Consider the following 13,083-nt stretch of genomic DNA (forward strand, 5'->3'; position numbering starts at 1 on the left):
CCTTTCCACATCCCTCTATTCCTATTTTTACCCACATCTCTCCCTAAACCTAATAATTTCTGGTTTGAAAAATTCTTCTTTTCGGTTCATAGCCCTTTAGTACATAGTTGTCTGGTGTTGAATAGATATATCTTGCACTAGATTGTATCTGCAGACTTTCGACAGTGCAACTACAGACTTTGGTTGATGCTTGCTTTAAGATAGTGTTCTAGCATAAAACTGGTGTTACTTTCATCCCAAATGGTCAAAACAAGCCGAAAAAACACGAGAAAAATGGCAAGCCCGTGTATCTCAACTCACACTCATGATAATCAGGGGTCTGAGCAAATACTGAATAATCCAGAGGAGAGTTCCCAAAAACCTCTACAAACACTAGTGGTAAACATGGTAAATGAAAAGATTGAAAACCTGCAAAGGACTCTGTGTGAGTGTGATAGGGAGAGAGAGGAGGCAAACAAAAGGTTAATACAGGAATATAATGAGCGTGAGGAAGCTACTCAAAGATTGATACAGGAATTGCATGAGCAGCTTGAGAACACTCAAAGAGAAAAAAAAGAATGGCGTGAGCGAGCTGAGATCAGTCAAAGAGAAAGTCAGGAATGGCTTGAGCAGGCAGAGAACACTCAAAGAGAACTACAGGAATTGCGTGAACGTGAGGAAGCTAATCAAAGAGTAATACAGGAATCGAGAGAGCAGAATGATAATACACAAAGATCACTAAAGGTATTCATGGAATCCATTAACAAAGAGCTGAAAGAAGTCAGGGAGACCACAAAGGGAATGCTGAATGGAACTCAACAGAAGGAATGGGAGTCCAAGGAAATCATAACCAACCAACTAATTGACTTGAGAATAAACACTGAACACCAATTTAAGGAAGTAAAGAAGTTCATACAAGATCTAAAGCAAAGCTTCAACAAAGAATTTGAAGCCATCAAAGATGACCAATTATAAGGAATAAATAAAAAAAATCCAGTAGAGCCGGGCGCTGGTGGCTCACACCTGTAATTTTAGCTACTCAGGAGGCTGAGATCTGAGGATCGCGGTTCAAAGCCAGCCCAGGCAGGAAAGACTGTGAGACTCCGATCTCCAATAAACCACCAGAAAACCGGAAGTGGCGCTGTAGCTCAAGTGGTAGAGCGCTTGCCTTGAGCTGAAGAGCTGAGGGACAGCGCCCAGGCCCAGAGTTCAAGCCCCACGGCCGACAAAAAAACAAACAAACCAGTAGAAAGTCTTGACAGTACGTTAAACCATGCAGAAGATCGAATGTCGGGGATTGAAGACAGCCTAGATATTAAAGAGAAAGAACATACAACCACCCAAGACAAGTCCAGGAAATATGATAGATCTATTTCAACACTGGGAAGACACCATCAGAAGGCCTAATCTGAGGATAATGGGTATAGAGAAACACCTAGAGACAGAAGTTAATGGTCTAAGAAATTTGTTTCAGAGGACCCTAGCATGCAAAAAGATAGGCCTATTCAGATACAAGAAGTTTTAGAACTCCAAATAGACCAGACCAGAACAGGACATCCGGCCATCAGGTTATAATTCGCACAGGCTCTATTCAGACCAAGGAAAACATCTTTAAAGCTGTCAAGGAGAAAAGATCAATCACTTATAAAGGGAAACCAATTAGAATCACCTCAGATTTCTCAGCTGAGACAATAAAAGCAAGAAGAGCCTGGAATGATGTATGCCATGCCCTAAAGACAAACAACTATCAACCAAGAATACTGTACCCAGCTAAACTCTCCTTCATAACCGAAGGTCAAATAAAAACCTTCCATAGCAAGGAAAAATTGAAATATATCTCCACCAAACCATCCCTACAAAAGATTTTTAAAAATGTCCTACACATTGAAAACTAACAAGACCACAATAAACGCCAAGAAACCACATCCAAACTGAGAATCCAAGAACCATAGGAAGAACCCAGTTGCTGCAGCCCCCAAGCAGGTGGATAAAATGGCAGGAACTCCCAAATACCTCTCAGTCCTATCTCTTAACATTAATGGACTTAACTCCCCAATTAAGCGACATATACTGTCTAGTTGGATTAAAAAGCAAGATTCTTCTATTTGCTGCCTTCAGGAGTCACATCTTGCCCATAAAAACAAACACATTTTGAAAGTGAAAGGCTGGAAAAAAATCTACCAAGCAAATGGCCCCCCAAAACAGGCGGAAGTTGCATTCCTAATATCAGGTAAAATAGACTTCAAACTAAAATTCATGAGAAGAGATACAGAAGATCGCTGCATACTAATTAAAGGATCTCACCTTCAGGAGAATATTACAATTCTAAATATCTATTCGTCAAACAGCGGAGCACCCAAATTTATCCAAGAAACACTACTTTCCCTCAAATCCCACATAGATCCAAAGACATTAATTGTTGGGGACTTTAACATACCACTTTCTCCACTAGATAGATCAACTCAGCAAAAACTCAACAGAGAAACTGCAGATTGAAACAACTGCATAGATCAAACTAGGTTGAACAGACATCCACCGAATATTTCACCAAGCATCATCATAATACACGTTTTGTTCAGCAGCACATGGAACATTTTCCAAAATAGACCACATTTTAGGCCACAAAGCAAACTTGTCCAAATTCAGAAACATTGAAGTTATACCGTGCATTCTCTCAGACCATAAGGGAATAAAATTAGAAATCAACACCAAAAGCCAACAAAGAAAGTCCGGTAATACATGGAGGCTGAATCATGAGTGGGTCATGGAAGAGATTAGAAAGGAAATTCAAATGTTCATGATATTCAACACAAATGAACACACACACAAATTACCTGCTCCTCTGGGACACAGCAAAGGCAATACTCAGAGGCAAGTTTATAGCTCTGAGTTCCTACAATAACAAATTGGAGAGATCTGAAACCAACAATTTTATTAAACATCTGAACTTCCTTGAAAAAGAGTAGCAAGATAAACCCTAATCCAGTAGACGGAAATAAATAATTAAAATTAAATCAGAATGAAATTAATTAGAATCCCAAAAAACCATAGGAAGAATAAAAAGAAAAAAGAGTTGGTTCTTCAAAACAAATTAACAAAATTGACAGTCCCTTAGCAAATCTTATCAGAAAAAGTAGAGAGCACACCCAAATAAATAAACTCAGAGATGAGAATGGAAACATAACCACAGAAACAACTAAGATTCAGAACATTATAAGGAAATACTTCTCAAACCTTTATGCTAATAAGTTTGAGAACTTGGAAGAAATGGACCTTTTCCTAGCAAATATTGACATGCCGAAACTAAACCCAGATGATTTTAAACCATCTTACCAGGCACATATCAAGCATTGAAATAAAAACAGCGATAAGAGACCTCCCATCTAAGAAAAGCCCAGGACCAGATGGTTTTACAGCAGAATTCTACAAGGCCTTCAAAGCAGATCTCACACCAATACTCCTACAACTCTTCAATGAAGTTGAAAGAGAAAGTTCACTACCGAACTCATTCTAGGAAGCCATCATAACCCTCATCCCAAAACCAGGCAGGGACTCATCAAAGAAAGAGAACTATAGACCCATTTCTTTGATGAACATTGATGCAAAACTTCTCAACGAAATTTTGGCCATCGACTTCAACAATTCATCCAAAAAATCATACACCATGATCAAGCAGGTTTCATTTCAGGAAGGCAGAGCTGGTTCAATATAAGCAAATCAATTAATATAATTCATCGTATCAACAGGAGCAAGGATAAGAACCACATGGTTATCTCAATAGATGCAGAAAATCATTTGACAAGATCCAACACCCCTTTATAATGAAGGCTCTGGAAAAATTAGGAATTCACGGAACATTCCTCAATACAATAAAGGCCGTATTTGGCAAAACTACAGCCAGCATTATATTTAATGGTGAATAACTAAAGCCATTTCCTTTTAACTCAGGAATAAGACAAGGATTTCCTCTCTCTCTACTTCTCTTCAATCTAGTATTAGACTGCCTAGCTACTGAAATAAGAAAAGATGCAAAAATAAAAGGAATCCAAATATGGAAAGAAGAAATATAACTCTTTCTCTTTGCAGATGACATGATCTTATATTTAAAGTATCCCATAGATTCAACTCCCAAATTACTCAAGCTGGGGCTGGGAAGGTGGCTCAGTGGTAGAGTGCTTGCCTTGCATGCATGAGGCCCTGGGTTCGATTCCTCAGCACCACATATGCAGAAAAAAAAAGCTGGAAGTGGCACTGTGGCTCAAGTGGTAGGGTGCTAGCCTTGAGCTGAAGAGCTGAGGGACAGTGCCCAGGCCCAGAGTTCAGGCCCACGACTGGACCCCCCCAAAAAAAAAAAAAAAAAAACCAAATTACTCAAGCTGATTCAAAACTTTGGCAAAGTAGCATGATATAAAATTAACCCTCAATAATCAAAGGATTTTCTGTATGCCAACAATGAGAAAAGTGTGGCTGAAATTAGGAAAGCAATTCCATTCCTAATAGCCCCACAAAAATAAAATACCTAGGAAATAACCTACGAAGTGAAGGACCTCTATGATGAAAACTTTAAAACTTGAAAAAGGAAATCATGACAGAACTTAGGAAGTGGCAAAAACTCCCATGCTCCTGGATTGGAAAGATCAACATAGTGAAAATGACAATACTTCCCAAGGCTATCTACAAATTAAATGCCATACCTATCAAAATTCCAACCTCATTCTTCAAGGAAATAGAAGAGGCTATCCATGCATAAGGTTGCAGAGCTTCTGCAGGGCAAATGACATAGCTAGCAAGATCAATGGAAAGCCCACGGATTGGGAGAAGATCTTTACTAGCCATACAACGGACAAGGGTCTCATATCTAAAATATACTTGGAACTCAAAAAATTAAACCACCCAACAACAAATCCTCAAAGAAACAACTGCCCAATAAGTAAGTGGGCGAAAGACTTAAAGAGAAGCTTCTCTGAAGAAGAAAGAAGGATGGCCAATAGACACATGAAGAAATGTTCAACATCCCTAGCCATAAAAGAAATGCAAATCAAAACAACATTGAGATATCACCTCACTCCAGTTAGAACAGCAAAAATCAAGAACTCTAACAACAACAGATGCTGGAGGGGATGTGGACAGAAAGGAACCTTACTTCATTGTTGGTGGGAATGTAAACTTGTTCAACCACTTTGGAAAGCAGTATGGAGGTTCCTCAAAAGACTTCACATAGAACTCCCCTATGACCCAGCAATCCCACTTTTGGGCATTTACCCTAATGTTTACAAAAAGACCACACTAAAGCTACCAGCACAACTATGTTTATTTCAGCATTATTTACCATAGCTAAGATATGGAACCAACCCAGATGCCCCTCAGTAGATGAATGGATCAAGAAAATGTGGTATATATACACAATGGAATTCTATGCCTCCATCAGAAAGAATGACATTGCCCCATTTGTTAGGAAATGGAAAGGCTTGGAAAAAATTATATTAAGTGAAGTAAGCCAGGCCCAAAGAAACATAGGTCCCATGGTTTCCCTTATTTGCAACATCTAGTATAGGTATGAGTCAAGCGGAAAAAGTCAGATAATGTGATGTTAGGAAAACGAACCCTCAAATATGTATTTTAATGTTTTTGTTTCTTTCATGCATGTGTTTCTAAGGAATTTATAAGATTATTTCTTTGTTGCTTTGTATGTCCCTCCCCCACAGTGTAATCCCCGCTTTCACTATATTTGATGTCAGTATAACATGTGGAGGAGACCGGGACAAACAAGTTGTTTAAGGATTCAGGTGGACCTGTTGCAACCATGAGAAGTACAAAATGTCAAGTCAAAACCAGCTTTACAATGTCGGAGTGGGGGGGGAGAGGGGATTTGATTGGGTGGGGGGGAGAGGGGAGGGTGGGAAGGGAGGTGAAGGGTAAACAAAGGAGGAGGGTGCAATGCTTGGCAAGAAATGTATGCATTATCCTGCCCATGTAATTGTAACCCCTCTGTACAGTATGTTCTCAAATAAAATAAAATAAAATTAAAAAAAAAAAAGAAGAGGCTATCCAAATATTCATATGGAACAATAAAAGTCCCCGAATAGCAAAAATGATCCTCAATAGAAAGAACAGTGCTGGAGGAACATCAATACCAAATTTCAAACTCTACGACAAAGACATAATAATCAAAACAGCTTGGTACTGACACAAGAACAGACCTCAGGACCAATGGAATAGAATTGAAAACCCAGAAATGAACCTACAGACTTATAGCCATCTAATCTTCGATAAGTGCTAAAAAATAGAATGTAAGAAAGACAGCCTCTTCAGTAAATGGTGCTGGCAAAATTGGTTAACTACTTGTAGAAAAATAACACTAGATCCTTATATATCACCCTGCATCAGAATCAACTTCAAATGGATCAAAGATCTCGGAGTCAAAGCAGACACTCTGAAATCTTTACAGGATGGAATAGGAGAAAACCTAGGTCTCCTTGGCACAGTGAAATTTTCTTAATCGAGACCCAAAAGCACAACAAATAAAAGACACGATGGAGAAATGGGACTGCATGAAATTACAGAGCTTGTGTATGGTAAAGGAATAGCTAGCAAGATCAATAGAAAGCCCACAGATTGGGAGAAGATCTTCACTAGCCAAACAACGGACATGGATCTCATATCTAAAACATACATGGAACTCAAAAAATTAAATCCCCCAACAACAAATTTTCAAAGAAACAACTGCCCAATAAATAAGTGGGCTAAAGACTTAAAGAGAAACTTCGCTGAATAGGAAATAAGGATGGCCAATAGACACATGAAGAAACGCTCAACCTCCCTAACCATAAAAGAAATGAAAATCAAAACAACATTGAGATTCCACCTCACCCCAGTTAGAATGGCTATAATCAAGAACTCTAATAACAACAGATGCTGGAGGGGATGTGGACAGAAGGGAACCTTACTGCATTGTTGGTGGGAGTGTAAACTTGTTCAACCACTTTGGAAAGCAATATGGAGGTTCCTCAAAGACTCCACATAGAGCTTTGCTATGACTCAGCAATCCCACTTTTCGACATTTACCCAAATAATCACAAACAAGGCCACACTAAAGCTACCAGCACGACTATGTTTATTGCATCATTATTTACCATAGCTAAGATATGGAACCAACCCAGATGCCCCTCAATAGATGAATGGATCAAGAAAATGTGATATATATACACAATAGAATTCTATGCCTCCATCAGAAAGAATGACATTGCCCCATTTGTTAGGAAATGGAAAGATCTGGAAAAACATAATAAGTGAAGTAAGCCAGGCCCAAAGAAACTTAGGTCCCATGGTTTCCCTTATTTGTTGTAATAACTAGTATTATGTCTGAGTCAAGCAGTAAAGGTCAGATAAGTTGAAGTTGGGAAATGAACACTAAGATATGTGTTCAAATGTTTTCTTTTTTCTTTCAGCTGATTGTTTCTGACACATTTATAAGATTATTTCTTTGTTGCTTTGTATGTCCCTTCCCCTTGTATGACCCCTGCTTTGACTGTATTTGATGTCGGTATAATTTGTGGACGGGAAGGGAAAAAACATCGTTTAAATAGGGATACAGGTGGATCCATTGCAACGATGAGATGTACAAGTTGTTATGTGGAAAAACGAACTTTACAATTTTGGTGCTGGGGGGTGGGATTTGGTAGGGGTGGAGGGAAAGATGGGAAAGGATGGGAAGGGGAAACAAAGGAGGTGGCTACAATGCTTGATTAGAAATGTACTCATTATCTTACCCATTTAATTGTAACCCCTCCATACAGTATTTTTACAATAAAAAAATTCTTGGCCATAGTGTATGTAATTAATTTTATTTCATCTCTGATATAGAGCAAAATGGTCATATGTATGCTCCCTTCTATCTTGTCCTTTTTGGTAGTATTCTTCTTATATTTTATTTTCCTTACTAAAAGAGCCCCCTAATTCATTATCATCATATCTAAATATTGTTTGTTGTTTCAACATTGAAGCCAATTTCAAATCTAATATATAAGTCATATTTTCATTATTACTTAAGTCAAGAATACTTATAATCCTAAAATCAGTCTCTGGTATTTACAAGTCTCATTAATATTTGTTGAAGAAATGTACACATTAGTCATAAACATTAATAAGTGGTATTACTGTGTGGAGTCATGTAATTCCATACCTGTGTTTTCATTCTCACATTATCTTGAAATATCAGATGTAGGACTTAAACACATGGTAGAATCCGAATTAAGTGATTTCTTATCAATCCAGCCGATAGTGTAACAAAGGAAAAATTGCATCTGATTTTTGTTTGACTTCTGGGATTACTTCAAATAAAATGTACTCTAATCTTGCTGCTATACGATGATATAAGAGAAATGAGCAGAAGAAGGAAAGAGGGAAAAGAAGTCTAGGGAAGAGGAGAGGCAGGAATGGGAGTGGAAAATGTAAGAGAGAGAAGAGGATATTAAAGTCATGAGATTGGAAAGAAGAAAGAAGAAAGGGAGGAAAAAAGACTAACCAGGATAAAGTCCCACAATTTTAATATACTGATGACACTCAAAAAAAATCATTAAACATTTGGTTGTCAAAACATCTCTGATGAGAGGCACAATTCTCCTAAAAGAAAGATGTGTGGAGCCATATAAGAATCAAAGCAGGTGCAGCATTCACATAAAAACTGTTCTGAGACAAGAACTCTGCAACTATGGAGATATTACCTCACGGTGTTCTAAGAGGGTATCATGGGAAGGGGTGAATGCTGATGTCATAAAGGTTACTGCCTTCTCTCAACTATCTTCAGCAACCACTATATACCTTCACTATGGTGTTCTCATCTCAAAAAATATATTTGCTATGTTAGTCCCTACTCATGTTTTTCTGATACAAGTATGGTAAAGAAATCATTGCATCTAGTAAATTGATGATAGCTGAAGTAACAGGTGAGACGATTTTATTAAACTATTCTACCAGAAACTACACTGTAGACATTATTCAATGTGATAATCTCTTTACAGAACATATCAGAACAAAAATATTACATCTCCTCTAGCCAAGATGAAAGACATGGAAGAACCTTTGGGAACATTAGAAAATGAAGCAAACAGTCAGGAAGATAAAGGAGAAGAAAAAGAACTGTAAGAATGGCATGAATGGACATGGTAGAGTCTGAGCTTGGACGGATGATGGTGGAGTGCTTTACCTATTTATTCATAAGTATCCCCTGAAATAGTTAAAGATAGCCCAGATCCAACAACTTTTCTAAAACAGTGAAATTATTTTGGTTATAAGGAGCCAGGCACTGTAAGAGGTAAAAATTCATCTACAACCATCACCTCGATATCACATTATAAAGGGAAAGCAAAAGACTAGAAGCACCTTAGAATGTTAAACTAATCTGAGGACAAAAACCATACTCATTGAAATTAGATTTTGGAAATGTTGATAAATATATTGTTTGAAATTACAACTTATTTGTATTCTTAATGAAAATCATTCTATCAACTGAGACATTATCATTGGTTCTCTTATACCTACTTAGGAATGAAGTTTGCAGGCCAGGTGCTAGTAAATTACACCTGTAATCCTAGTTACACAGGAGGGTGAGAGCTGAACACAAAGGTCTGGGGCATGTTGAGGAAGGAAAGTCCACAAAACTCTTTAACCACCAAAAACACAGGAATGGAGTTGTGGCCCAAGTCATAGAGCTCTAGAAGCATGAGCAAAAATGATAATGGACAACACTCACATATTAGTTTCAAACACTTGTACTGGTACCATAAAATAAATATTGCTATTGCGTATACAGAATGTAATGTTTGTATTCCATTGAACATATGTGGTCTCATATGCACTAATAACACTAAATCATTCATTTTTTCTTGTTTTAATTTTTTTTGGGGGTTCCCGTCGTGGGGCCTGAACTCTGGGCCTGGGCGCTGTCCCTCAGCTCTTCAGCTCAAGGCTAGCGCTCTACCACTTGAGCCACAGCGCCTCTTCCGGCTTTTTTCTTTTTGCTTATGTGGTGCTGAGGAATTGAACCCAGGGCCTCAGGCATATAAGGCAAGCCCTCTACCACTGAGCCACCTTCCCAGCACCCTTGTTTTAATTTTTTTATTGTCAAAGTGATGTATAGAGGGGTTGAAGTTACATAAATAAGTACATTTCTTGTAAAACTTGATACCCTTCCCCTCATTTTTCTCTACTTTTTCTTCTGTCCACCCAACACCCCCAATGGGGTATTGTCTTGTGTATATAGCCATTGAATTGGTCCTCCCTTGTCTTTTTTCTCAACATTCCGTTGTTCCTCCTCTCTTCCCTAATTCAAATAAATGTATATACAATACCAGGGTACCAAAATCAAATACAGTGACAACAGGGAATATACCATTCGGATGAACATACACAAGGAAAAGAAAATCACATAATACATTAAAAGCAACAACAACAAAGAAAAACCTCTTGTGTCCCTGTCTTGGAATTCATTTCATTTAGCATCATTTTCTATGGTCATATGTACATAGCTATTGAATTATACTGCTCATCTGCTAAGATTATCCTAGATGTATACGAATTATTGAAATAAAGGGAAACCATGGGAACTATATTTCTTTGCATCTGGTTTACTTCACTTAATATGATTTTTTCTGAGTCTTTTCATTTCCTTACAATTGTGGTAGTACCATTGTTTCCAATGAAAGCATAAAATTATTCCATTATGTGTGTGTGTGTGTGTGTGTGTGTGTGTGTGTGTGTTTGTATATATATATATATATATATGTAGACATATACATATATATATATGTATATATATATTTCCATTTCCTAACAAATGAGGCAGTGTTATTCTTTCTGGTGGAAGAATAGAATTCCATTTTATATATATATATGATTTTCTTGATCCATTCATCTACTGGAGATCTGGGTTGGTTCCATATCTCAACTATGGTGCATAGTGCTGCAATAAACATAGTTGTGCTGGTAGCTTAGTATGGCCTTGTTTGTGATCATTTGGGTAAATGCTCAAAAGTGTGATTGCTTGGTCATGGGGGAGCTCTACGGGGAGTCTTTTGAGAAACCTCCATACTGCTTTCCAGAGTGGTTGAACAAGTTTACATTCCCACCAACAGGGTGGATTCCCTTTTGTCCACATGCTCTCAAGGATCTGTTGCTAATAGATTTCTTGATTATAACTATTCTCAATGGGGTGAGGTGGAAACTCATTGTTGCTCTGATTTGCATTTCTTTTATGGCCAGAGAAGTTGAACATTTCTTCATGTATCTATAAGTCTCTACCCCACTTATTAATGGGTTGGTTTTTTCTTTGAGGATTCGTTTTTGTTGAATTTAATTTGGGGGTTCTAATTATATTTTAGATGTGATGCCCTGCTCTGTTGTTTAGGTATTGAAGATCTTCTCCCAATCTGTGGGCTTTCTATTGATCTTACCAGCTATTTCCTTTGCTATGCAGAAGCTCTGCAGTTTCATGCAATTACATTTTTCCAAACCTTCTTGGATTTGTTGTGTTTCTGGGTCTTTATTAAGCAAATTTCACCCTGTGCCACAGAGTACTACAGTTTTTTCTATTCCTTCTTCTAATGTTTTTTGGGTGTCTGCTTTTACTTCAAGATCTTTGATCCATTTGGAGTTTTTCCATATAGATTTTTATAAATATAAGGGTTTTTTTTTACTTTTCAAAGTTTTGTAAGTTTAGATTTTTAAAAAATCTCCTGCAGCTGAGAGAGCTGCCTATGCTGCAGAGGGGTGAGGCCAACTCTGGCTGGTTCACCCAATGAAGAAAGTCTCCCCACCCTGGGCAGAGCCTCCACCGCCTGGGAAAAGCAAGTTTCTTCTGGGTTGACCTGAGTCTCACTGGTCAGGTTTCCTTGCCCTGTTGAAAAATGGCTCCACAATGTCTAGTTATCTACTAGCTGCTCTATTCTGTCAGTGTTCTGCTCATTCATTTGGTTCTCCAGCCTTGGTTTTTTCACTAGAACACTAAAACTGGTTGATATGTGTGTGTGTATTTATATTTGTATTTATATAATATTGTACACAAGGGTTACAGTTACATAATAGGGTAATGAGCACATTTTGTAGCCAGGATTGTTACCTCCTCCTTTGTTTTTGCCCTACCATTACTTTCCTCCCCACCTCCCCAACTCCCCCCACCCCCACCTTGACTTATGCCAAAAGGAAGGCATAGCATTCAAAATAATCACTTATTTTCCAAAGATAATCTAATTAGCTGGGTGATGGAAGGTAACACTGGCTACATTACCTATGTCTGTTATTAAAATGTTCAAGATTTCCCCAAATTGTGGTTAGCCATTAGATTTTTCTTTTTGTAACTGTTACTGATAAGCAAATGTAGAAAGAATTTATAATTCCAGAATTGTGTTGTGAGTATAATCCTTCTTGGAAAATACATCATCCTTCCTTTATTTTCATCTCTTTTTCCTAACTACAAATTACATGGTGTATGTTCAATACAATGACTGCATTGCTCTCCCGTCTAATTTACATGCATTTGCTTTCCCCTTTAGCCCCCATGTCTCCATTTCCTGGTATGCATGTTGTTTAAGTATACACTAGATATCCTGATGAGATATGCTTTTGGTATTATTCTCCAAGTATAACATCTATTAGTCAGTTTGTGTGCAAATGCATGAACCCTTTATTTGTTAACATATCTCATTTTATTTTAGATTCAATTTCCACATTCAAGAAGAATCATATGCCGTTTTCCTCTCAGTCTGCCTTACCTCACTTGACATAAATTATTTTAGGTCCATCTATTTCCCTGCAATTGTCATATTATTCTTGTAATAGATGAGTCAAATTCCATTGTGTATAGGTATCACATTTTCTTGATCCAGATTTCTGTGGTGTAACATTTTGTCTATTTTCATAATTTGGCTATTGTTAATGCAGATATAGTATTTTTTAATAAACTACACAAATATCAACACCCACTGTTCTTCAGAAAGATTTTTCTTTTTCTTTTTCTTTCTTTTTTTTGGTCATGGGGCTTGAGCTCTGGGCCTGGGAACAATACCTCAGCTCTTAAGCCCAAGGCTAACGCTCTACTACTTGAACCAC

The 13,083-nt window shown here is 37.7% G+C and overlaps 1 protein-coding gene across 1 annotated transcript in view; it reads left to right on the forward strand.

Annotated features, from left to right (window-relative positions):
- The first annotated feature begins 9,039 nt into the window (after positions 1 to 9,039).
- Lmntd1 (lamin tail domain containing 1) overlaps positions 9,040 to 13,083 on the forward strand; it is a 52,290-nt gene continuing 48,246 nt past the window's right edge. Inside the window, exon 1 of the mRNA XM_042672167.1 lies at positions 9,040 to 9,119. Within this exon, the coding sequence (XP_042528101.1) occupies positions 9,040 to 9,119 (80 nt within the window). The remainder of the gene's footprint in view (positions 9,120 to 13,083) is intronic.

The sequence above is a fragment of the Dipodomys spectabilis genome, unplaced genomic scaffold (assembly GCF_019054845.1).
Source record: "Dipodomys spectabilis isolate Male_0828 unplaced genomic scaffold, ASM1905484v1 ptg000671l, whole genome shotgun sequence".
Taxonomy (NCBI): Eukaryota; Metazoa; Chordata; class Mammalia; order Rodentia; family Heteromyidae; genus Dipodomys; species Dipodomys spectabilis.